The sequence below is a fragment of the Quercus suber genome, unplaced genomic scaffold (assembly GCF_002906115.3).
Source record: "Quercus suber isolate HL8 unplaced genomic scaffold, Cork oak 2.0 scaffold_94, whole genome shotgun sequence".
NCBI lineage: Eukaryota > Viridiplantae > Streptophyta > Magnoliopsida > Fagales > Fagaceae > Quercus > Quercus suber.
In genome coordinates, this window is record NW_027069559.1 from 591,114 (window position 1) to 618,278 (window position 27,165).

The 27,165-nt window shown below is 33.8% G+C and overlaps 2 protein-coding genes across 4 annotated transcripts in view; both read right to left on the reverse strand.

Annotated features, from left to right (window-relative positions):
* Positions 1 to 2,546, reverse strand: part of LOC112036598 (uncharacterized) — a gene marked incomplete in the record, with an annotated part of 17,743 nt that extends 15,197 nt beyond the window's left edge. The window contains 1 exon segment of the mRNA XM_065774553.1: positions 2,142 to 2,546. Within this exon segment, the coding sequence (XP_065630625.1) occupies positions 2,142 to 2,544 (403 nt within the window).
* A 4,650-nt stretch (positions 2,547 to 7,196) lies between these two features.
* Positions 7,197 to 25,846, reverse strand: LOC112034315 (probable glucuronosyltransferase Os02g0520750). 3 transcript variants are annotated; one of them, XM_065774554.1, is made up of 9 exons: positions 25,455 to 25,846; positions 24,664 to 25,076; positions 24,146 to 24,292; positions 23,931 to 23,995; positions 22,715 to 22,784; positions 8,998 to 9,216; positions 8,032 to 8,175; positions 7,765 to 7,900; positions 7,197 to 7,678 (listed from the first exon to the last, which is right to left on the reverse strand). In XM_065774554.1, the coding sequence occupies exons 2-9, from the start codon at positions 25,033 to 25,035 to the stop codon at positions 7,449 to 7,451; spliced, it is 1,383 nt and encodes a 460-aa protein (XP_065630626.1). In that variant the 5' UTR covers positions 25,036 to 25,076; positions 25,455 to 25,846; the 3' UTR covers positions 7,197 to 7,448. The 3 variants fall into 3 exon arrangements, with proteins under 3 accessions (XP_065630626.1, XP_023922927.2, XP_065630627.1); XM_024067159.2 differs by lacking the exons at positions 7,197 to 7,678; positions 7,765 to 7,900; positions 8,032 to 8,175; positions 8,998 to 9,216 and adding exons at positions 17,589 to 18,070; positions 18,157 to 18,292; positions 18,414 to 18,557; positions 19,387 to 19,605 and having other exon boundaries at positions 25,455 to 25,842; XM_065774555.1 differs by lacking the exons at positions 7,197 to 7,678; positions 7,765 to 7,900; positions 8,032 to 8,175; positions 8,998 to 9,216 and adding exons at positions 17,589 to 18,070; positions 18,157 to 18,292; positions 18,414 to 18,557 and having other exon boundaries at positions 25,455 to 25,841.
* Positions 25,847 to 27,165: the final 1,319 nt, after the last annotated feature.

The following is a 27,165-nucleotide window of genomic DNA, read 5'->3' on the forward strand; positions in this document are numbered from 1 at the left end:
AAAAAAAAAAAAAAAAAAAAAAAAAAAAAAGGTAGAGGAAGGCCAAAAATAATATTAGTAGAAGTAATAAAAAATGACATGTCAATTAGGGAAGTAACAGAGGGCATGACTTCAAATAGAATAGAATGAAGGAAAAGAGTTTACATGGTCGACCCATTCTAATAAGTCAATGATCCATAGCCGACCCAAATTTTGGGACTAAGGCTTTGTTTTGTTGTAGTTATGGTCAATTTTATATTTAGTCACTCTACAATTTCTGTAAATTAAGGGTACTTTGGTAATTTAGCTAAGTCTAGAATTTTCTATGAGATCCTAAGTATCTTAGATATACTTTTCTTTAGTCCAAGTTAGTATTTTATAAGGTATTAGTTTACCAATCAAACTAGTAGTCCTAATACTTCTAGTACAAGAAAGAGTCTTTATATTTGTGTTCAATGTGTTCAAAGGAGATGGAGAGTTGACTAGAAGTATTAGGCAAGTTGGCCTTAGGATTTTTCTTCCTCCCTTTATCTTCTTTTTTTATTTTTTTCTTTCTCTTGGTTACTGTTCATGGGCACTGTTTGCAGTACTGTCCACAAATTTAAATAATTCAATTTCCTTTTTTCTTTTTCTTTTTCCTCCTCTTTTCAACCATAAATCCAATTTTTCTCTCTTGATCCCTCACCCTTCTTCGGAAAAGATTCTAAACCCCAAAATCCACAAATCCTTCTAAAACTTAACCCACCACAACTACACGTCGACAAATTTCTCCTACGTCAGAGTCTATTAATGAATTCTAAGAATTCTGTCATAGCAATAGTGAATCTATTGTATCCTAGCCTTTCACTCGGAAATCTAACTATATTGAACTCCCTCACCACACACCAAGCCACCTCCCAACTCTGTTGTGAATCTCTCAACTCCTATCAACTACTTACCCTATCATCATTAGGGTCATATACTCCAATAAAGACCCAATTGAATTTATCCTTCACATTACTCAATAAACATGACATTGAAAACCTCCCCGCACACCCACACTTGGATCAGTTTACTCAACCACCTGTTTGCCCCATATTAAGAGCACCGTACCTGTATTTTTCGCTTCAAGTACCATCCAATCTTCAAATGGCTAGCACAAAGACTTCTAACAACACTTGCACACATTTTGACAATTTTGTTTCCTAACCAAAAAACCACATCAGACTTCCATCCGTTCAACTTGGTTTTTACAACCGCTCATTTGTTAGGATCATTTACACATTATATTCCAAGAAAACAGGTGTAGCTTCATTAGGAATACATCAACAACCCTTCCTTTACTAGTACTCCCACATCATAATTAACTGTATATACCAAATTTTAAAGATTCCTAGCTCCTTTAGGAGTTGGGTTAGTTACCCGCTGCACACTCCCCTCACTTGCTGACTTCCTCTATCTCTCCTCAATTGTACCAAATAAAGCCATAAACTTTTCTCCAAAGACTCTATAGAAACTCCTAGGAATTTGGTAAATCCCTTAATACTTCAAAATTCTCATCACCCATTGAGTAGCCTTCATACCTCCCATTATTTGATTCAAATAAAAAATTTCTTGCTCACTTGTTGATCAATCAATTCTGGCCAATGACTCATATAGTACAGGACTGGAGCTCCCCCCCACTATTATTTTCACACACTATCAATGCTCCCCAATCTGGTGAAAGCCACGGCACCTTCTGGTCCTCCAACAATTGCCCAGATTGTAACATATTTTTCCTCCACCATGTCCTCCACTGTAACTTCGTAATTGAGCGTATCATTTCAAGATTGCTTAGATCTTCACACATTGGGGTTAGCATAACATTCCAAACTCCCATCTCTACCTTCTGGTGATCTATTCTGTATTTGCAACAAAAACCCCTTGGCAGTGATCTTGCAGATGTAGCTTTATCATCGGTCATCAATCAATAGTTACAATGAGGGAGTGGAGATTCAAACTATGGATGTATCCATTAGAAACATGTGTCATAACAATCAAACATGAGTCATTAATATTAATCATTAACATGATCTAAAATCCTAAAGCATTATAAGCTAATATTATAATAATACTCTTAGATTAAAAAAGTAATAATAATAATAATAATAAAGCAATGAGAAAGAAAAGAAATGAAAGCAAACCAGGGGTATAGGGCAATGTGGAGGTCTTATAAACTCCTTTGCGGAAATAAACATCGATAAAATTAAGGCCAACGGCCTTATTTTTGACCCGAATCTCGCCTTCCTTTGGTTCTCCTAATTCCACATCTTCCCATTTAAGGACTTCCGGACCCCCAAGTTCGTGAACTCTAATAGCTTTGACCATTTTTTTGGGTGCTGCTTCTGCAAGTGCTCGCACTGTTTGCGATACTCTTCTGGCACGTGCAGGTGTAAATGGTAGTGAGTTTGGGTTTTGATGGGAATGGAAATGGGAAATTTTTGGTTTTATAAGTACCGCTAATAGGTGGTGGTACTGGTGGCACTGGCATTGATGAATTCCTGGTCTTAATAGTAATCCCATTTTTTTTTTTTTTCTGCTGATCATGACTTCTAATTTTGTCCTTTTATATATATATATATATATATTTTTAGTCCTGAATGTGGACAGAATAAGGGCAATGCTGGGTATTTCCAAATTATATATCACTCTTTATTTTTTTAATCAAATAAATAAAAAAATTATTTAATTTTGTTGTGCCAAATTATGATTTGGTGCATATTTGGGAGAAAAAAAAAAGTTATAATTGGAGCATAATAAAAAAAGAAGTCTTATGTCGCCAAAATTACTTTTTTTGTCCACTTGTAACAACTTATCATTTTAAATTTGTAGTAAAAATATTATTGACACGGCATTTCTCTAATAAAAATAGTGTTAAACAGTCAAGAGTTTTATGTCAAAATGACTAGAGACAACGAGGAAGTAGGAGTCCAAGCTATAATTTGGACAAAAAACATTATTTTTAGATCCCTCTCCATTTTAAAAATTGTCTATTGTCATCTATTTTATTGTCAAGATTCTATTTTTTGAATTTAGTAGTTTATAAATTGACACATTATTTAATATTTTAAATGACATAACATATTATGCACTTTTAAATTTATAAAATATAATCTAGACTAGGAAATGGACAAGTTTTGAAATGGAGAACATTCTTGATTGTAGTATGTGTGCAAGATTGAAAAATTGAAAGGATTTGTTAAACTTATAGTTCAATTTATAGAATTGTATAAAAGTCTAGATCCAATATATATATATATATATATATTGTAAGGATTGGATTTGAATCCCCGGCCCAAAAGGTAATTGGCTCCAAGCCCAATAAGCTCAAAACAATAAATTTGTAGAAAGTGAGTCAAAGAACTGGGTTCCAATGAATGAAACAACAGCTAGACTTGGTTTATAAGACCATCAAACAAAATAAGAGTATGTTTGAATAAGAAAATTTGTCCTCGGCACAGTCCAAGGAGCTCTGCTCTTATATATATTGAATGATAATGGTTACAGAAGTAGTTTCAGATTATTATCGTCTTCTTCCTCCCTTTTCCTTTTTTTTTTTTCTCTTACCTTATATACTACCTTTTCCTTTCATCTTCACCATCCACGTGTAGGTCAAATTTGTTAGTGTTAATCTTTATCCCATCAACCCCTTCCCAAAGTTCTTAGGTAATAGCTGTAAGGCTGAAAACCACTGTTCAAGCATTACTTCCTCATTAATGCGGCTAGAATGTTAGTTGTAGAGCATTTAATGTGAATGTAGCAGCTTTTCCTGGAGATATTTCATGGTCATACTCTTTTCTATTTATCTTTAATACTCACAGAATGGTCTAGAAGGTTGCCATTGTCAATAAATTCATCTTCGGACCTCAACGTTGGGTAGTCGAGAAGGAACTCGCCCTCGGCAAAGCTTCCTAGACTACTATGACCAACATTGTTCTCTCCACCTATTACTATGGACCCCTTCAACAGTACTTTCCCATCTTCAGACGATTCATTATCCTCGACTTGGGCCTCAAGCCCACCACATATGTGGACATGTATTCTTGAGCTTTTTGCCCTTACATATATATATATATATATTGTAGTAAACTAAATTCTAACTTTTTAATTTTGTTATTTTAAAGCAAAATTTAATAAGCTAAAAGCCTATGACAATCTAAATACTCTTTATATATCCATTAAAAAGAAATGAAAAAAAGTTGTTTTTGGTACTCAATTTTTTAATTCTTTTATTTTCGATAACATTTTACTTTTTTATTATTTATATCAAAATATTTTCTCTCATTACAGGTGCTTCTCTCTCTCTCTCTCTCTCTCTCTCTCTCTCTCTCTCTCTCTCTCTCTCTCTCTCTCTCTCTATAAGTTGCACTTCATTAAAAGGTAGTAAATTATTAATTGGCAATGAACTTTCTAACGTTTAGATCACTTATAATAGTCTAGAATTTTTCTTAAAAAATAATAATAATAATAATCTAAAATCTTGTAGTTCAATTAGTTGACATCTCCAAATTCCAGGTGTTTCTAAAAAAACATTCAAGATTCAACCATCTCAGACTCTTAACTATTGAAATATATATTAAAAAAATCATTTATAATAATTAAATAACAATTTTCATATAAACTAGATTAGACTTACATTGAGAATTGTGAATAAAAATAGAAGAGAAAATTAAGTAAATGGAGACCTAAATAGAAAGTTTTCTTTAAAAGCAAAATAAGTTGAAAAGAGTAAAGATTTACATATATAACAAGCAAGAATCGTTATCAACAACGATTGAAGAATTGCCCTCAATATGAATCACTGTAGGAGTTCTACATAGAACAAGTGATCAGTACAAGGAAAGAGAATTAACAAAAGTTTAGAACCACACACTTTGACACAATTTAAACATGTGGTAAACGGTGACTAGATTATTTTTTATTAAGTTCCAATGGTGGACCCGTGTAAGTAGTGTAATCCAATCCCAAGTTGACACTCCTGCAAATTGTAACAAAATATGTGATCTTAGAAGGATAGGAGAATTAATTGTTGATTGGAGACAATCTTGTATAAGTGGTAATTTTGCAAGCACTCTCATGCATTGTGAATGAAAAATAGAAATGATTTGTCAATGTAGAATTAGAGCTGAAACTTGATCAACGATTTCCTTCTATTTTGTAGAGCACCCAAAAATATAAAAGGAAGCAAAATGAAAGCCATATCTGACTGTAAGGTTTGGGGGTATAAGATCCCCTATTATTTAAACCCTTAAATTCCCTCCCATTTTAATCCAGATGTAGGACACGTGACTTACATGAATTTTTTAAATACCACATCTTATATCTAGACTAAAATTGGAGGATTTAATTGAAGTAGATCCTTTCCCCAAGTGTAAAAATGTAGAATGATTCTACGAGTGTCAAATGGGTGGGTTTAGGTGGGTTTGGGATAGACATAATTGGGTTGGATATATAAAACTCATTTACCCATTAAAACTTATTTAACTAATTGCTTCTAATCCAAATCCAACCCAACCCAATTATTATGGGTAAACCTCAACTCACCCAATTACCTAATTATCAAAATTACCAAAATGTCATTAAAGTGAAAATGACTATTTTGAAGCTTTGCCTACCTTTTCATTTCTAGTATTTTCTTAGCAACCAATCAATGTATACATCAGTAACCAAACAATTCAAACATGCACAAAATTGTAAAAATAAAAAATAAAAACTAAAAAAATAATAATAATAACCATAAGCAGAATGGATCTACCTCACAGCAAAACTTACCTGAAAAGTGAAAACCAAAACTTCTTTCCAACGAAACTAAAATTCAGAGTCTCTGAGTTCAAAGAAAGAAAGAAAATCAAATTTAAATTAAACCTTTTTTTTTTTTTTTTGGGTTCAATATAAAGAAATTAAATAGATAAGAAAAATTAGCATCTTTTTTGTGGGGACAATTTTTGCTTCAAGGTCAAGGGCTAGACCATGTCGGAACCTAGGTAAATTTGTTGTCCCACATGGAAAAGAAAGCCTCAATTTTCATGCCATATAAGGGATGAGCTAATGGTGATAGACAATTTTCATCCCTTATATGGCATGAAGAGGGAGGCTTTCTTTCCCATGTGGGACAACAAATTTGTCTAGGTTCCAACATGGTCTTGCCCTTAACCTTGAAGCAAAAATTGTCCCCACACTTTTCATTTACAAAAATTTTCTCAGTAACCAATCAGAACATTTATACGTCAATATTGTAAAAATTATAGTAAAAAAAAAAAAAAAAAAATCAGAAGATACTATTAGACTCATTTTGACCTATTTTTTTGTTCATTATAAAGAAATTAAATCAAAAAAAAAAAAAAATAGCATCCTTTCCATTTACAGTATTTTCTCAGCAACCAATAGAAGTATATAAATCAGTAACCAATCAACTCAAACATGCAAAAAAAAAAAAAAAAAAACTGTTAAGAAGTAGCACAAAAATGGACTAGCTCAAACAGACTCAAAGCAACAAAACTCACCAGTGAAGTGAAAAAACCAAAAGACTTTGTTTCCCGAAAAAACCGAAAATTCAAAGCCTGAGAATTGAAAGAGATAAGAGAGAATCAAAATTTGATTGGGAAGGAGGTTTTGAATGGAGGAGGCGGATATGGTTCCTAAGAAGCTAGACTCAGCGGTCTCTGTGCTGTGTTTGCTGTGCCTCATTGTTCTCTGTGAGAGCTAGAGAGAGAGAAGTGTTTGGAGGCCAAGAAAATGAAGGAAAATGAAAACTGAAACACTGAAACGTTTGAGCTAAGGGCTGGTTTTTTTTTTTTTTTTTTAATGTGCAGGGTTAGGTTGAATTTAGGTATATTATTTTTGAGTTAAATGGGTCTCAATGAGTTTTTAGTTAAAAGCCAATAATCACTGGGTCTAATTAGGTTGATGCTCATTTAACCCAACTAACAATTAGATGAGTTTGGGTTCAATTAGAGTGGGTGAATTTAGGTGAACAAATGAGTTTGGGCTTACTTTGCCACCTTGAAATGATTCTCTAATTCACTATGATAGTTGCTTATTATACCATAAACACATACAAAATTTACATGTAAAGCATCTAGGAATCCCAAAAAATTAGCCGAGTACCTTGAGGCAAAAAAAAAAAAAAAAACACGCAAACAACAAATTATGGGAGAACGCCAATTATGATACAGTTAGAAAAACTTGCTAAGAGAAAATACAGAATTGAACTTGGGGATTTAATCATCGATGATTTCTTCCATATAATCTACCTACTCATGTCTATAGTCTATACATAACATTTAAAAGAGATTAAAGAGGAAAACGAAGGAAAAAAGAGAGGGATGCTTAACCTGGGAAAATCTATACTCAACGCAAAAGGCATTAAACTAATAGCCATGAATAAAATATGAAGTCTAGCTTTGTAAAGAAATGATACAGGCAAGCAAAGGGATCATCTCCAACCATGATCAAGGCAAAAGCATTGGAGGTTTCCAGTGGGAGAATTCCACAAGGTTTCTATTTACAAGAGATCCGTTGTGTAGCCAGAATGTCTCAGCTGACTGGTGAAAATGCCTAACTTTCCTTTGAAGTTCCCACAGAATCCCACGCAGTGCTGAACATGGCTCTGATTCGGGAGCATAAACCCATAGACACCTTAGTTGTCTACCACGGTTAATCATCCTCTCTATATCTTCATCTGAAAATAAACCCAAACTTTGAGCTATAGCATATTAAAGGAGATTGTAAGCCAACCAATGATATACAATGGAGTTTGAATTTGACCTGGTATAGATTCTAGGTACTCCAACATTTGGGGACCAATCCGAGTGGATGGCCATTTTATTGATATCTGTCTGTAATCAAGGACATTCTGGAAAGGCAACTCTACCTGATCCGATATTATCACTGGTACACACTCCTGTTTAGCAGAAACAACTACATTACTTCAAGTATCAACTGCCTAACCTCTGTGTGTGTGTGCGTGTGTGTGCGGGTGCGCATATGTACAATCACAGAGAGAGAGAGAGAGAGAGAGAGAGAGAGAGAGACCACAAAGTATGACTCATAATATCGGAGAGACCAAGATGACTCCCCACGCGGGGCAAGGCAGAACTTGGCATTTCGAAGGTGTTCAAAATACTCTATCCTTCCCAGTTTGTCAGGGCCACTGAACTTCAACTCTGGAGATTCCAGCTGTTTACAATATCAATATGCATACTTTGTATCTCTTAAAAGAACACAAGAACTGAAAGCATTCATAATTTAGTATTTCAAACAGAAAGTGCCCAATGAGTCAGTTTAGGATTATGCACATCTAGGAATCCAATACCAGTGCCCACCCACCAGAATATATTACCAGGATAGGGAAAAAAGAAATATGTTGCCTAATCAAGGAAATACATAGAACTCATTATGCATTCTAGGAAATTAAGTTACAGATTAAAATCAATGCCAAAAACAATGTAATAAATTAAAATGGAAATCTTAAATCTAAACACTGACATGTCCATTTGATTGGCTTGAATTTTGGCTTGTTTTGAAAAAGTGGGTTTCATGCTAGCCATTTTAATAAAGTATTGAGCTGTACATTTAAAAAAAATAAAAAAGTGATGCTTAAGAAACTGTAACTAATAAGCTAACTAAGCTGACTTTATGCTTAAACAGACACTAGTAGCACCTCTGTTATGAATATAATTTTTCCCCTTTAATAAAACAAACTAGCATCAGCACAACACTACTGAATGTTATTAATTATTAAATAATAATATAAGCCTTTTTATGTTCCAAATTCTCATGAGAAATGATAATTTGGCAAATCAATAGACAGGTTTTCCTTTTGATTTCTTTAGCAAAAAATTTCTACCCAAAGCAACCAAAGATGGGTGCAGAACCCTATGTCTAAGTGACAGAAGTAGTTCAATTGAACTCCACAGCCAAATCTAGGTTACCAACATAAATTTTAATGAACCAGATTACTTCATTTAAAAAATGAAGAAGTCATAGATGATGACCTACCTTGTCTGGAAATTGCTTGGCAAGTTCTATCAACTGAAGACGACCAACCTTTCCTTGTGCACGACCTAAATAGTTTGCCAAGTACCTTCGCTTTGATAAAGGCAGAGGCCGGACAAGGTTATCCTCAGTTTTAGTCATTCTATCATCAACATTCCCGGGAATTATGATATCTTTCCATGTATTGAAAGAACTTGTGTCCTTCTTATCAGTCCGATCCCCCTACACTAACACATTAATAAATATTCTTAAAGTCAAATAAAAATGGTTTGGAAGAGCCACATGGACTTTAATCTTATAAGTAACTTAAACAAGCCAAATGACTTTCAAATAAATCATGTGACCATCCTCGTGTACTTTAATCACACAACTTCATTAAGTATTTTAAACAAGTCAAATGGCTGTTAGGGGTAAGGTTGGTTAAGCGTTTTGAAAGATTAAAAGAGCATTTTTGAAACCCAAAACTCTGTTTTGCAACCACAACTCCTCATAACCTTTTTACAAATGCTCATTTTAAACTCAAAACACAGTTTTCCAATAGCTTATACAAACGCACCCTAAATAGGTCATGTGATTGAAAATCCATGAAGGATCATTTAAATTGTCAAAAAATGGGTTGGAGTATCTTTTCTCCGAATCTGGCTAAAATCAGTAAGTGTCCATTTGGTACAACTTATTTTTTTAGCTTTTTCAAAATGGGTAGTTTGAAAAGTTTGCACCTAGAAAAAAGTGGGGTTTAAAAAGGTTGTATTTTGAAAAAGTGCAGTTTCACGACGGGATGCCAAACATGTAAAATTGGTTGAAGAAATAGACCAATACATTAAAAAAACTTTTAGAACACCTAAAAGGAACAGTACAATGACACTTGTCCAAATCCAGCAATAGGAAAACAAAAGGACTATGGTTCTAAAGATTAATGTCATTACTAAGAAATTTTAGAGGGCTGTTCCCTCTGCAGAACAGGAAAATCTTTACAGTTCAATCCATACAACATGGGTGCAAACTTTGCAGCCATATTGGAAAAAATATTTACATTAATACTTCTGTCACATGTAATACACACCATAGGACATGAATGCTAACTTTTATACACTTATCGCTGCTTAGGACTGTCCAAAGGTAATTACGGTTGAGGAAAACTTCCAAAGGCATCCAAGAATCAGATTGATTATTTCTTGACACAGGCCAATCAATGTCATAGGGACCACCTACTGGTTAGTTAAAATGAAAACCAACTTAAAATTGGGTTGAAGCTTACCACACTAAGAAAAAATCTAAAAATAATAATTTCATGTCAGGGCTTTGATCTGGGTTTTTAAATAGCATAATAGAGCAGAACTTAGACATTATGACAAAGGCTACCTACCAAATTCATACTACCTAACATTAGTTAAATAAACCACTCAACGAGTTCCTCAATACCTCCATGGCTCTTTTCAGATACCAATGGTATTAAAACAAAGACGAGGATGGTTCAAAACAAATCTGGAACTACAAAACTGTTCAAAGGACCTCCCAGTCAGCTGATCACTTTAGCAGTATCAGGGTTCTAGTACAAATCACCCACTCCAAATCCAGAGCTAACTCATTTTTAAAAAAAAAATACAGATATTATCCCAAGACATTTGCTGATAATATAATTTGGATAATTATAATTCAGTCTGGCACCAACAGAAATCCCATAGCTAACTCAACTTTGTAAAATATAGAGAAATTACCCCAAACACATTTGGGAAAAAAAAAAAGGTTACGGAACTTTAAAATTCAATATAATGATGAAAGAGTAACAGATTTTTTTTTTAACCAATCAAACTAGTAGTCCTAATACTTCTAGTACAAGAAAGAGTCTTTATATTTGTGTTCAATGTGTTCAAAGGAGATGGAGAGTTGACTAGAAGTATTAGGCAAGTTGGCCTTAGGATTTTTCTTCCTCCCTTTATCTTCTTTTTTTATTTTTTCTTTCTCTTGGTTACTGTTCATGGGCACTGTTTGCAGTACTGTCCACAAATTTAAATAATTCAATTTCCTTTTTCTTTTTCTTTTTCCTCCTCTTTTCAACCATAAATCCAATTTTTCTCTCTTGATCCCTCACCCTTCTTCGGAAAAGATTCTAAACCCCAAAATCCACAAATCCTTCTAAAACTTAACCCACCACAACTACACGTCGACAAATTTCTCCTACGTCAGAGTCTATTAATGAATTCTAAGAATTCTGTCATAGCAATAGTGAATCTATTGTATCCTAGCCTTTCACTCGGAAATCTAACTATATTGAACTCCCTCACCACACACCAAGCCACCTCCCAACTCTGTTGTGAATCTCTCAACTCCTATCAACTACTTACCCTATCATCATTAGGGTCATATACTCCAATAAAGACCCAATTGAATTTATCCTTCACATTACTCAATAAACATGACATTGAAAACCTCCCGCACACCCACACTTGGATCAGTTTACTCAACCACCTGTTTGCCCCATATTAAGAGCACCGTACCTGTATTTTTCGCTTCAAGTACCATCCAATCTTCAAATGGCTAGCACAAAGACTTCTAACAACACTTGCACACATTTTGACAATTTTGTTTCCTAACCAAAAAACCACATCAGACTTCCATCCGTTCAACTTGGTTTTTACAACCGCTCATTTGTTAGGATCATTTACACATTATATTCCAAGAAAACAGGTGTAGCTTCATTAGGAATACATCAACAACCCTTCCTTTACTAGTACTCCCACATCATAATTAACTGTATATACCAAATTTTAAAGATTCCTAGCTCCTTTAGGAGTTGGGTTAGTTACCCGCTGCACACTCCCCTCACTTGCTGACTTCCTCTATCTCTCCTCAATTGTACCAAATAAAGCCATAAACTTTTCTCCAAAGACTCTATAGAAACTCCTAGGAATTTGGTAAATCCCTTAATACTTCAAAATTCTCATCACCCATTGAGTAGCCTTCATACCTCCCATTATTTGATTCAAATAAAAAATTTCTTGCTCACTTGTTGATCAATCAATTCTGGCCAATGACTCATATAGTACAGGACTGGAGCTCCCCCCCACTATTATTTTCACACACTATCAATGCTCCCCAATCTGGTGAAAGCCACGGCACCTTCTGGTCCTCCAACAATTGCCCAGATTGTAACATATTTTTCCTCCACCATGTCCTCCACTGTAACTTCGTAATTGAGCGTATCATTTCAAGATTGCTTAGATCTTCACACATTGGGGTTAGCATAACATTCCAAACTCCCATCTCTACCTTCTGGTGATCTATTCTGTATTTGCAACAAAACCCCTTGGCAGTGATCTTGCAGATGTAGCTTTATCATCGGTCATCAATCAATAGTTACAATGAGGGAGTGGAGATTCAAACTATGGATGTATCCATTAGAAACATGTGTCATAACAATCAAACATGAGTCATTAATATTAATCATTAACATGATCTAAAATCCTAAAGCATTATAAGCTAATATTATAATAATACTCTTAGATTAAAAAAGTAATAATAATAATAATAATAAAGCAATGAGAAAGAAAAGAAATGAAAGCAAACCAGGGGTATAGGGCAATGTGGAGGTCTTATAAACTCCTTTGCGGAAATAAACATCGATAAAATTAAGGCCAACGGCCTTATTTTTGACCCGAATCTCGCCTTCCTTTGGTTCTCCTAATTCCACATCTTCCCATTTAAGGACTTCCGGACCCCCAAGTTCGTGAACTCTAATAGCTTTGACCATTTTTTTGGGTGCTGCTTCTGCAAGTGCTCGCACTGTTTGCGATACTCTTCTGGCACGTGCAGGTGTAAATGGTAGTGAGTTTGGTTTGATGGGAATGGAAATGGGAAATTTTTGGTTTTATAAGTACCGCTAATAGGTGGTGGTACTGGTGGCACTGGCATTGATGAATTCCTGGTCTTAATAGTAATCCCATTTTTTTTTTTTTTCTGCTGATCATGACTTCTAATTTTGTCCTTTTATATATATATATATATATTTTTTTTTTTTAGTCCTGAATGTGGACAGAATAAGGGCAATGCTGGGTATTTCCAAATATATATCACTCTTTATTTTTTTAATCAAATAAATAAAAAAATTATTTAATTTTGTTGTGCCAATTATGATTTGGTGCATATTTGGGAAAAAAAAAAGTTATAATTGGAGCATAATAAAAAAAGAAGTCTTATGTCGCCAAAATTACTTTTTTTGTCCACTTGTAACAACTTATCATTTTAAATTTGTGTAAAAATATTATTGACACGGCATTTCTCTAATAAAAATAGTGTTAAACAGTCAAGAGTTTTATGTCAAAATGACTAGAGACAACGAGGAAGTAGGAGTCCAAGCTATAATTTGGACAAAAAACATTATTTTTAGATCCCTCTCCATTTTAAAAATTGTCTATTGTCATCATTTTATTGTCAAGATTCTATTTTTTGAATTTAGTAGTTTATAAATTGACACATTATTTATATTTTAAATGACATAACATATTATGCACTTTTAAATTTATAAAATATAATCTAGACTAGGAAATGGACAAGTTTTGAAATGGAGAACATTCTTGATTGTAGTATGTGTGCAAGATTGAAAAATTGAAAGGATTTGTTAAACTTATAGTTCAATTAATAGAATTGTATAAAAGTCTAGATCCAATATATATATATATATATATTGTAAGGATTGGATTTGAATCCCCGGCCCAAAAGGTAATTGGCTCAAGCCCAATAAGCTAAACAATAAATTTGTAGAAAGTGAGTCAAAAAACTGGGTTCCAATGAATGAAACAACACTAGACTTGGTTTATAAGACCATCAAACAAAATAAGAGTATGTTTGAATAAGAAATTTTGTCCTCGGCACGTCCAAGGAGCTCTGCTCTTTATATATTGAATGATAATGGTTACAGAAGTAGTTTCAGATTATTATCGTCTTCTTCCTCCCTTTTCCTTTTTTTTTTTTCTCTTACCTTATATACTACCTTTTCTTTCATCTTCACCATCACGTGTATCAAATTTGTAGTGTTATCTTTATCCCATCAACCCCTTCCCAAAGTTCTTAGGTAATAGTTGTAAGGCTGAAAACCACTGTCCAAGCATTACTTCCTCATTAATGCGACTAGAATGTTAGTTGTAGAGTATTTAATGCGGAAGTAGCAGCTTTTTCTAGAGATATTTCATGGCCATACTCTTCTCTATTTATCTTTAATACTTATCTTCCTCCACGGAATGGTCTAGAAGGTTGTCATTGTCGATAAATTACATCTTCAGACCTCAACGTTGGGTAGTCGAGAAGGAACTCGTCCTCGGCAAAGCTTCCTAGACTACTATGACCAACATTGTTCTCTCCACCTATTACCATGGACCCCTTCAACAGTACTTTCCCATCTTCAGACGATTCATTATCCTCGGCCTGGGTCTCAGGCCCACCACATATGTGGACATGTATTCTTGGGCTTTTTGCCCCTACATATATATATATATATATATATATATATTGTAATAAACTAAATTCTAACTTTTTAATTTTGTTATTTTAAAGCAAAATTTAATAAGCTAAAAGCCTATGACAATCTAAATACTCTTTATATATCCATTAAAAAGAAATGAAAAAAAGTTGTTTTTGGTACTCAATTTTTCAATTCTTTTATTTTCGATAACGTTTTACTTTCTTATCATTTATATCAAAATATTTTCTCTCATTACAGGTGCCTCTCTCTCTCTCTCTCTCATAGGTGTCAATCCAAGATTTTGCTCCCATCCAATAGGTTGCACTTCATTAAAAGGTAGTAAATTATTAGTTGGCAATGAACTTTCTAACGTTTAGATCACTTATAATAGTCTAGAATTTTTCTTAAATAATAATAATAATAATAATCTAAAATCTTGTAGTTCAATTAGTTGACATCTCCAAATTCCAGGTGTTTCTAAAAAAACATTCAAGATTCAACCATCCCAAACTCTTAACTATTGAAATATATATTAAAAAAATCATTTATAATAATTAAATAAAAATTTTCATATAAACTAGATTAGACTTACATTGAGAATTGTGAATAAAAATAGAAGAGAAAATTAAGTAAATGGAGACCTAAATAGAAAGTTTTCTTTAAAAGCAAAATAAGTTGAAAAGAGTAAAGATTTACATATATAACAAGCAAGAATCATTATCAACAACGATTGAAGAATTGCCCTCAATATGAATCACTGTAGGAGTTCTACATAGAACAAGTGATCAGTACAAGGAAAGAGAATTAACAAAAGTTTAGAACCACACACTTTGACACAATTTAAACATGTGGTAAACAGTGACTAGATTATTTTTTATTAAGTTCCAATGGTGGACCCGTGTAAGTAGTGTAATCCAATCCCAAGTTGACACTCCTGCAAATTGTAACAAAATATGTGATCTTAGAAGATAGGAGAATTAATTGTTGATTGGAGACAATCTTGTATAAGTGGTAATTTTGCAAGCACTCTCATGCATTGTGAATGAAAAATAGAAATGATTTGTCAATGTAGAATTAGAGCTGAAACTTGATCAACGATTTCCTTCTATTTTGTAGAGCACCCAAAAATATAAAAGGAAGCAAAATGAAAGCCATATCTGACCGTAAGTTTGGGGGTATAAGATCCCCTATTATTTAAACCCTTAAATTCCCTCCCATTTTAATCCAGATGTAGGACACGTGACTTACATGAATTTTTTAAATACCACATCTTATATCTAGACTAAAATTGGAGGATTTAATTGAAGTAGATCCTTTCCCCAAGTGTAAAAATGTAGAATGATTCTACAAGTGTCAAATGGGTGGGTTTAGGTGGGTTTGGAGTAGGCATAATTGGGTTGGGTATATAAAACTCATTTACCCATTAAAACTCATTTAACTAATTGCTTCTAATCCAAATCCAACCCAACCCAATTATTATGGATAAACCCCAACTCACCCAATTACCCAATTATCAAAATTACTAAAATGTCATTAAAGTGAAAATGACTATTTTGAAGCTTTGCCTACCTTTTCATTTCCAGTATTTTCTTAGCAACCAATCAATGTATACATCAATAACCAAACAATTCAAACATGCACAAAATTGTAAAAATAAAAAATAAAAACTAAAAAAATAATAATAATAACCATAAGCAGAGTGGATCTACCTCACAGCAAAACTCACTTGAAAAGTGAAAACCAAAACTTCTTTCCAGCGAAACTAAAATTCAGAGTCTCTGAGTTCAAAGAAAGAAAGAAAATCAAATTTAAATTAAACATTTTTTTTTTTGGGTTCAATATAAAGAAATTAAATAAATAAGAAAAATTAGCATCCTTTTTGTGGGGACAATTTTTGTTTCAAGGTCAAGGGCTAGATCATGTTGGAATCTAAGCAAATTTGTTGTCCCACATGGGAAAGAAAGCCTCCATTTTCATGCCATATAAGGGATGAGCTAATGGTGATAGACAATTTTCATCCCTTATATGGCATGAAGAGAGAGGCTTTCTTTCCCATATGGGACAACAAATTTGCCTAGGTTCCAACATGGTCTAGCCCTTGGCCTTGAAGCAAAAATTGTCTCTACACTTTTCATTTACAAAAATTTTCTCAGCAACCAATCAGAACATTTATACATCAATATTGTAAAAATTATAGTAAAAAAAAAAATCAGAAGATACTATTAGACTCATTTTGACCTTTTTTTTTTGTTCATTATAAAGAAATTAAATAAAAAAAAAAATAGCATCCTTTCCATTTACAGTATTTTCTCAGCAACCAATAGAAGTATATAAATCAGTAACCAATCAACTCAAACATGCAAAAAAAAAAAAAAAAAAACTGTTAAGAAGTAGCACAAAAATGGACTAGCTCAAACAGACTCAAAGCAACAAAACTCACCAGTGAAGTGAAAAAACCAAAAGACTTTGTTTCCCGAAAAAACCGAAAATTCAAAGCCTGAGAATTGAAAGAGATAAGAGAGAATCAAAATTTGATTGGGAAGGAGGTTTTGAATGGAGGAGGCGGATATGGTTCCTAAGAAGCTAGACTCAGCGGTCTCTGTGCTGTGTTTGCTGTGCCTCATTGTTCTCTGTGAGAGCTAGAGAGAGAGAAGTGTTTGGAGGCCAAGAAAATGAAGGAAAATGAAAACTGAAACACTGAAACGTTTGAGCTAAGGGCTGGTTTTTTTTTTTTTTTTTTAATGTGCAGGGTTAGGTTGAATTTAGGTATATTATTTTTGAGTTAAATGGGTCTCAATGAGTTTTTAGTTAAAAGCCAATAATCACTGGGTCTAATTAGGTTGATGCTCATTTAACCCAACTAACAATTAGATGAGTTTGGGTTCAATTAGAGTGGGTGAATTTAGGTGAACAAATGAGTTTGGGCTTACTTTGCCACCTTGAAATGATTCTCTAATTCACTATGATAGTTGCTTATTATACCATAAACACATACAAAATTTACATGTAAAGCATCTAGGAATCCCAAAAAATTAGCCGAGTACCTTGAGGCAAAAAAAAAAAAAAAATCACGCAAACAACAAATTATGGGAGAACGCCAATTATGATACAGTTAGAAAAACTTGCTAAGAGAAAATACAGAATTGAACTTGGGGATTTAATCATCGATGATTTCTTCCATATAATCTACCTACTCATGTCTATAGTCTATACATAACATTTAAAAGAGATTAAAGAGGAAAACGAAGGAAAAAAGAGAGGGATGCTTAACCTGGGAAAATCTATACTCAACGCAAAAGGCATTAAACTAATAGCCATGAATAAAATATGAAGTCTAGCTTTGTAAAGAAATGATACAGGCAAGCAAAGGGATCATCTCCAACCATGATCAAGGCAAAAGCATTGGAGGTTTCCAGTGGGAGAATTCCACAAGGTTTCTATTTACAATAGATCCGTTGTGTAGCCAGAATGTCTCAGCTGACTGGTGAAAATGCCTAACTTTCCTTTGAAGTTCCCACAGAATCCCACGCAGTGCTGAACATGGCTCTGATTCGGGAGCATAAACCCATAGACACCTTAGTTGTCTACCACGGTTAATCATCCTCTCTATATCTTCATCTGAAAATAAACCCAAACTTTGAGCTATAGCATATTAAAGGAGATTGTAAGCCAACCAATGATATACAATGGAGTTTGAATTTGACCTGGTATAGATTCTAGGTACTCCAACATTTGGGGACCAATCTGAGTGGATGGCCATTTTATTGATATCTGTCTGTAATCAAGGACATTCTGGAAAGGCAACTCTACCTGATCCGATATTATCACTGGTACACACTCCTGTTTAGCAGAAACAACTACATTACTTCAAGTATCAACTGCCTAACCTGTGTGTGTGTGTGCGGGTGCGCATATGTACAATCACACAGAGAGAGAGAGAGAGAGAGAGAGAGAGAGAGACCACAAAGTATGACTCATAATATCGGAGAGACCAAGATGACTCCCCACGCGGGGCAAGGCAGAACTTGGCATTTCGAAGGTGTTCAAAATACTCTATCCTTCCCAGTTTGTCAGGGCCACTGAACTTCAACTCTGGAGATTCCAGCTGTTTACAATATCAATATGCATACTTTGTATCTCTTAAAAGAACACAAGAACTGAAAGCATTCATAATTTAGTATTTCAAACAGAAAGTGCCCAATGAGTCAATTTAGGATTATGCACATCTAGGAATCCAATACCAGTGCCCACCCACCAGAATATATTACCAGGATAGGGAAAAAAGAAATATGTTGCCTAATCAAGGAAATACATAGAACTCATTATGCATTCTAGGAAATTAAGTTACAGATTAAAATCAATGCCAAAAACAATGTAATAAATTAAAATGGAAATCTTAAATCTAAACACTGACATGTCCATTTGATTGGCTTGAATTTTGGCTTGTTTTGTTTTGAAAAAGTGGGTTTCATGCTAGCCATTTTAATAAAGTATTGAGCTGTGCATTTAATAAAAAAAAAAAAAGTGATGCTTAAGAAACTGTAACTAATAAGCTAACTAAGCTGACTTTATGCTTAAACAGACACTAGTAGCACCTCCGTTATGAATATAATTTTTTCCCTTTAATAAAACAAACTAGCATCAGCATAACACTACTGAATGTTATTAATTATTAAATAATAATATAAGCCTTTTTGTGTTCCAAATTCTTATGATAAATGATAAATTTGGCAAATCAATAGACAGGTTTTCCTTTTGATTTCTTTAGCAAAAAATTTCTACCCAAAGCAACCAAAGATGGGTGCAGAACCCTATGTCTAAGTGACAGAAGTAGTTCAATTGAACTCCACAGCCAAATCTAGGTTACCAACATAAATTTTAATGAACCAGATTACTTCATTTAAAAAATGAAGAAGTCATAGATGATGACATACCTTGTCTGGAAATTGCTTGGCAAGTTCTATCAATTGAAGACGACCAACCTTTCCTTGTGCACGACCTAAATAGTTTGCCAAGTACCTTCGCTTTGATAAAGGCAGAGGCCGGACAAGGGTATCCTCAGTTTTAGTCATTCTAACATCAACATTCCCGGGAATTATGATATCTTTCCATGTATTAAAAGAACTTGTGTCCTTCTTATCAGTCCGATCCCCCTACACTAACACATTAATAAATATTCTTAAAGTCAAATAAAAATGGTTTGGAAGAGCCACATGGACTTTAATCTTATAAGTAACTTAAACAAGCCAAATGACTTTCAAATAAATCATGTGACCATCCTCGTGTACTTGAATCACACAACTTCATTAAGTATTTTAAACAAGTCAAATGGCTGTTAGGGGTAAGTTTGGTTAAGCGTTTTGAAAGATTAAAAGAACATTTTTGAAATCCAAAACTCTGTTTTGCAACCACAACTCCTCATAACCTTTTTACAAATGCTCATTTTAAACTCAAAACACAGTTTTCCAATAGCTTATACAAACGCACCCTAAATAGGTCATGTGATTGAAAATCCATGAACGATCATTTAAATTGTCACAAAATGGGTTGGAGTATCTTTTCTCCAAATTTGTCTAAAATCAGTAAGTGTCCATTTGGTACAACTTATTTTTTTAGCTTTTTGAAAATGGGTAGTTTGAAAAGTTTGCACCTAGAAAAAAGTGGGGTTTAAAAAGGTTGTATTTTGAAAAAGTGCAGTTTCACAACAGGATGCCAAACATGTAAAACTGGTTGAAGAAATAGACCAATACATTAAAAAAACTTTTAGAACACCTAAAAGGAACAGTACAATGACACATGTCCAAATCCAGCAATAGGAAAACAAAAGGACTATGGTTCTAAAGATTAATGTCATTACTAAGAAATTTTAGAGGGCTGTTCCCTCTGCAGAACAGGAAAATCTTTACAGTTCAATCCATACAACATGGGTGCAAACTTTGCAGCCATATTGGAAAAAATATTTACATTAATACTTCTGTCACATATAATACACACCATAGCACATGAATGCTAACTTTTATACACTTATCGCTGCTTAGGACTGTCCAAAGGTAATTATGGTTGAGGAAAACTTCCAAAGGCATCCAAGAGTCAGATTGATTATTTCTTGACACAGGCCAATCAATGTCATAGGGACCACCTACTGATTAGTTAAAATGAAAACCAACTTAAAATTGGGTTGAAGCTTACCACACTAAGAAAAAATCTAAAAATAATAATTTCATGTCAGGACTTTGATCTGGGTTTTTAAATAGCATAATAGAGCAGAACTTAGACATTATGACAAAGGCTACCTACCAAATTCATACTACCTAACATTAGTTAAATAAACTACTCAACGAATTCCTCAATACCTCCATGGCTCTTTTCACATACCAATGGTATTAAAACAAAGACGAGGATGGTTCAAAACAAATCTGGAACTACGAAACTGTTCAAAGGACCTCCCAGTCAGCTGATCACTTTAGCAGTATCAGGGTTCTAGTACAAATCACCCACTCCAAATCCAGAGCTAACTCATTTAAAAAAAAAATACAGATATTATCCCAAGACATTTGCTGATAATATAATTTGGATAATTATAATTCAGTCTGGCACCAACAGAAATCCCATAGCTAACTCAACTTTGTAAAATATAGAGAAATTACCCCAAACACATTTGGAAAAAAAAAAAGGTTACGGAACTTTAAAATTCAATATAATGATGAAAGAGTAACAGATATATATATATATATATATTTTTTTTTTTTTTTTTTTAATTTTTTTTTTTTTTCAACCATAAACTACAGTGGAAAAAGTCTAGATTGTAGAAAAGGGGGCAAAAAACTTTTGATTTTATTCTTCATCTAATATATTCCTATTTTGTGAGTTGTTTGTGATCTAATTAAGGATTGTAAAACATACACTTCATGTTGATGTCTACAAGAATACGAAATGCTTTGCAACCACATAATGTGTTCAAAATTTTCATATTTGAAAGTCTTTTTTATTAATACACATGCACCCTATTGGTCTTGAAACCATGATGCCATCCTCCATCTTGCTCTTATACAAGGAGGTGCCATTTGACCTAGAGCTCATTGGCTTAGAATTGAAGGCATTTTTGTATTGGTAGTTACACACGCTTGGGAAAGACAAAAAGATTCTTTCAAGACTTCTTCCTTAATTCCATTGGCTCTATCTCTCCAAATTCAAAATTCACTCTTAGAGTGAGTCTTGAACCTAGAACCTTGCCCTTCACCTTGCTCTTATAGGGGGAGGATGTGCCCTTTGAGCTAAAGCCCATTGGCTCATATTTGAAGGCATATTGTTTTTATTGAAGGCATTTTTTTTTATTGGTAATTACCTCGCCCTCCGCCTTACCGGTGCGGTTTGAGCTAAAGCTCATTGGTGTGGTGCAATCATAGCGTGGCTAGAGAAGAAAAAAATATCCTTTATGCAAGACTAAGATTAAGGCAAAACCCAAGTAAAAGTGCCCGTTGTAGTTAATTAATTTTTTTCGTATTTTATTTTATGTTTCATTAGGTTTTGTTTCTAGTACAACCTGTTCATCATTGTGAACATGATGTACTTTTTTTAATGAAAATATCTATTACCTATAAAAAAAAAAAGGTTTTATGGAGTTGAGTGTACTATCATAATCTTTTCATTGCCCATTGTGGGCCATAGTTGTGCACCTTGAATTATATTTTATAAATAAGTAAATCTTATTTAATTTATGGGTCTTTATGTAGTCTTGGGTTCAATTCAATTAGGATTTGGTTTACTAGTCAAAGTAGGAGTTCAAATCCTATAAGGAAAAGTTAAAATTTAGCCTATATAAATGCGTTATTGTACTCAAACAAACAAGTAGATTAATACAAATATAGAGTGTTTTGAGCATTGACGCACCTTAGCCGTATTATTATTTTTCTCTATTATTTTCTTCTTGATATTTTTTCATAATTCACAATACTATAAACAGTACTGTTCATGCTATTTTTCACATGCAATACTAACAGATTGTGGACAAATTCGATTTCTATTTCTTCTTACCTCTTTGAAACCCTAAATAAAATCTTTGCAACCCTTCATTCTAATAGTTTTAACCCTAAATCCACAAATCCACCTATATCTACCACGAGCACCAGACAAATCCCCTAACTTGCCCTATGTAAATTGGCTCAGATTCAGACCTTACTAGAGTATTTTTTATTATTCAAAAGTACTAGATGTATATGTTATATGGATCTTATAAGATGTTTTGGGAAATAAGCATAGTACCTCTGGAGTTAGAATTATAGAACGATTTATGTATGTTGCCCAAGATCTAAAGAAGTGAGCTCCAGCACCACTGTGATTGAGTGAAAACAAGCACATTCATATTAGTGACCAAGACATTTTACCAAAAAATTAAACACATGTAAAAATCAGATATACAGAGAAAAGAAGTCTTGATAAAATTCATTCAATTACAACACAAAATACAACGATAATGGCAATTTGTTGTATTATGTTTTTGCAAACAAGTCCCTACCAAAAACTACCATTTCTACTGGTTCCATAAAATTTTCCACTTGACTAGCACTTGAGCTAAGATACCACAAATGGAAACAAATGCTTTTAGAATATAATTGAGCAGTATTAATTTTAAAAATATATATATATATATATATATAATTGAGCAGAATTAATTTCAACTATCAAATCAAAATACACCTAATTTTCCAGCTGAGTAATTCTTTTTTCTCTCCTTCATTTTAATATGTTTATTATTTTTTTTCTGTCTCAAAAGAGAAGGGTCAAGAGAGTGTCAAGTTTATTTTCAATAGTACTAATGAAACATCAGTTCAAGGCCAAAAATATATCTTCTGCATAATAATATCTTTATATTCAGTTTCATCATTCACTCAACTAGCCGATTAAGAAAAAGGAATCAACAAAGTGACAAAACTACAATTTACAAAAGCTATGAAACAGTTGAAACGATTACTTCCAATTAATTATGTACAAGACATTAGCATGACTTCTACACGCCGCTAAATGTACCAACTGTAGTCTTGCATTAAAAAAGACAACTTTAAAAATATATTTCTAACTATAATTTTGTACACTCACAGGCTGGGGAAAAAACGAAGCAGCACATAGAATAATAATCATTCTTTTTCCATTCAAAATCAAACCACAACATCGATCTTGTTCAAGTAATAGTATCATGATGAAAGTGTGTGAGAAAAAGTGTCTGAGTTATTAAAACATATGACTCATATGCCATATCTCACTCTCTATGACTATTTTAAGCATCACTCCACAACAGTTATCGCTCTATTCTAAATATGAGTATTCAGCATTCTCTTTCAATCATACTATCAACATAGAGTTGCAATGATTTATTTTTTGGCTAACATGGGAACATAGAATTACAATGATTAATCATAAAAGAGATCCTTTTTATTAAAAAAAGATAAGAAAATATTAATCCAGAATTAAATAATTTTACCTTGGGAAAACAAATATGTGGTCACGGCCTCCAGACCGCCTGAAGTATGGCATTTGACTCAAGACCTAAAAAACAAAATCAACCCATAACAGAGCAAGAGTTTTATTCCTTCCAATCTATGCCATTAACTAGAAAGTATACAATTACACCCAAAACACAAACATGTACTGAATTGAATCAATGAAATGTTAAAAAAAAAATGAAGACAAATCTACCTTAACATAGGTGTGGTTAATCTCTTTATCATTAAGACCACCCATCATCCTAACACATTTAACATAGGCTGGCACAAAGAACAGATCTGCTTCCTCTTTCTTTGTCGTCCGGTACCTTGACTTCAATAGCAGCTTGTGTATTTTAACCTACATGATCAAATAAAAACCAATTATTATTATTGTAACGCCCCGGATTGATTGGATATTGATGGTAATAATAAGTAATACAATTGTCACCTCTCTTTTGTTCATAAGTTTTGGTAATTATTTTAGGCCATGGAGTGACCATCATTGCAAGCTTGATGTATCCTACTATTTTAATAACTTTTTTGACTTCTAAAAAATAAAAATTTAGTCGAGCATGTTATATGGGTGTGTGCTAAGTCCGACATCAATCTGAAGAGCCTCAATTGGGAACTAAACTAGATTTGTTTGGGGGTATAGCACATATGTAACTAGTGCATTTCCTTATTATACACTAATTGGTTCAATTTTGAAATTGAAAGGGAAAAATGTACCTGAGTGCCCCACTGGCCTTTCGAGCAACCCTCGGCGGTGATCCTACCATCTCTTCCATACATGAGGGGCTTGAGACCGTCAATTTCGTTCTCATCATAGACATAGATTTTGAGGGAGAGGTGAGACCCGTACCCTCGCTCGGGCCATAAGAGAGAGACGGACCCACTAGCGTCAGTGAAGCTAATGGCACGGCTGCTACCAGATGATACGGAGACATGATTGAATGTGGTGGAGAGAGAGCGGTCCAAGAGGCGAGTGAGGAAGAAGGTGGTCAATACTAAGAGGAGGGATCCAATCTGGTGAGTTCGGGTGCAGAGAGGGGCGTGGTGGGCAGCAAACAGTCTCCCCTTGCTGCCACCTATGCTTCCCATTTATATATGATTGATGGGTTATGTTAATTGTTTCGGAATACCTACAAATGGGTAATTCAAATCTCTTACAGACAAAAACAAACATTTGGGATCTCAGAGAAAGTAAACCAGAAAAAAACGAATAAAACAAATGAGATTTGCATTAGTCCTAAATGTTCAGAAACCATCAAAACCAGAAAGTCCTTGAATTGAATATCTATGGCAAAAGTACACAGTTGTTATGATGAGTGTAAATTACAAACAACCAAAAACCCATTTAAGGAAAAATGCTGAATACCCCAGATTCAAGCAATTGATCCCTCTTGTTTTTTTTTTTTTTTTTTTTCCATGAGAATGAGAAACAAAAAAAGCACAAAGCAAGTAAACAGATCTGGGTAAAGCAATAGAAACTAATAAAGAGTGGGTTGTGTTGTGCAGACCTGATTGGGTTGAGATGAGATGACTTGAGTCTAGTGTATTAAGTTGTAGAGGAAATTTATTTTCTCTGTTTTTTTGGGGGTTGTTCACGCTTTTCTGGTTCCACAGCCCGAATATTAGATTAGGCCGAAACTAACGGAACATAAACATATCTTTTACACAAACTCCCCCACGCAACACCGCCCGTAAGACACCAAATCACCGCTTTTGGATTTGGAGATCATACAAATTGCATCACAGAAGAAATGGGTAGAGTTGTGCCGAATAATGAGAAACATTAACTATGAATCAGTGGTTTTTCAAAGCGGGCGTAGTTTCAATTTCAAAAGTGCAAAAATGCAAGGACGTAGCCTCCAAGTTTTTTTTTTTTTTTTTCTTCAAAAGAGGTTTTACCTAAATTTACTTTAATCCTCTCATTCTACTTTCATTTAATTGATTCCTTTAAGTTTCATGTTTATTCAATTAAGTCTATCCGTCAACTTCCAAAAAAAAAAAATCTATTCATCAACTTTTGTTAATTTTTTTTATAACCAAGAAAAAATACTAGTTACATCTGCGCTATACCTCAAAAGAACTCGTCACAATTAAGGCTCCTTGTAGTTGTTAATAAAGCCCAAATCTACCTAGTAAATACCCGATGTGGGACTCATCACATATCCACACACATCACACAATCAATCAAATTGGGCATCACAAAAATATAACCAGGAAGCCTAAAAAGATAACTAGCATCTAATCATCAATTGGTTAGACAGAATAGGAGTTTGCTGCAGTGCTTAACCAAATTTAGAAGACACTAGAGCTTATGCATTTCTTTTTTCTTAAATCTATTATTCCTTCTTTGTGAGCATAGGCCATAGAACCAAGACTCTTTCTCCTAGTCTCTAATTTTTCTCTTCTCTCTTACTACTTATTCTTAATGCTCACTCCCTTCAATAGGGGGTACAAAAAACCGCTCACGATTGTATCTAAACTGACCAAAATTGACCGCCAACCACAATGAAGGTGCAAAATTGCACCTGTAGGTGCCATTCGGTTCTACATTCAAAAAACCACACCACACTTAGTATTATACGAGTTATATTTTATATATATTTAATATACACTTTTTAGTAATTAGAAAAGATAAAAATTACCAGTAACTTTCACAACTAAAAACATGTTGGATTATTCTAAATCAGCAAAAAAAAAAAAAAAAAAAAAAGACATTAAGTTGGCCTAAACTAGCCTTAAATGGGAATAAAAGGCCCAACCTAGCATCAACCAAATTGCATAGTCTAAAACCACACCAAACCACACGATGACCGATTAATTTAAAGTGAGGTGTGGTAAGGGTTTTGGAAAAATCACATCTCATGGTTTAGTGATAAATATAGTCCAAAATTGCAATGTACACCCTTCATCACAATGCAAAAGCTTTTTTTGTTCTCTCCATTTCTTAAATCATGGAGTAGTGGTTTATTGTTATGATGGGGTAGTCAATTGGAGTAGCTGGAGATTAGGTCACTACCATGGGTGGTTGATCGTTGCAGTGGGGGTTGATCTAGCAGTGAGGCTGGGTGGGTGGAGCTAATTTGGTGGCTAGTGGCTGTTGGCTTTTTATGTTGGAGTGAAAAGAATTAATAAGGTCCATTTGGGTGGGGAGATGGAGAAGTAGAAGGATAAAAAATTGTGAGAGAATGAAAAATGAAGTTAGTATAAATTTACCATTAC

What these genes read in the sequence shown, in the direction of transcription:
- LOC112034315 (XM_065774554.1), bottom strand. Translation starts at nt 25,035, where the DNA reads ATGGGAAGCATAGGTGGCAGCAAGGGGAGACTGTTTGCTGCCCACCAC. An exon ending in CACATATTTGTTTTCCCAAG is followed by an intron (nt 22,785 to 23,930) that starts GTAAAATTATTT and finishes ACTCAATCACAG; the next exon opens with TGGTGCTGGAGCTCACTTCT. An exon ending in GTACCTAGAATCTATACCAG is followed by an intron (nt 7,679 to 7,764) that starts GTCAAATTCAAA and finishes GTTTATTTTCAG; the next exon opens with ATGAAGATATAGAGAGGATG.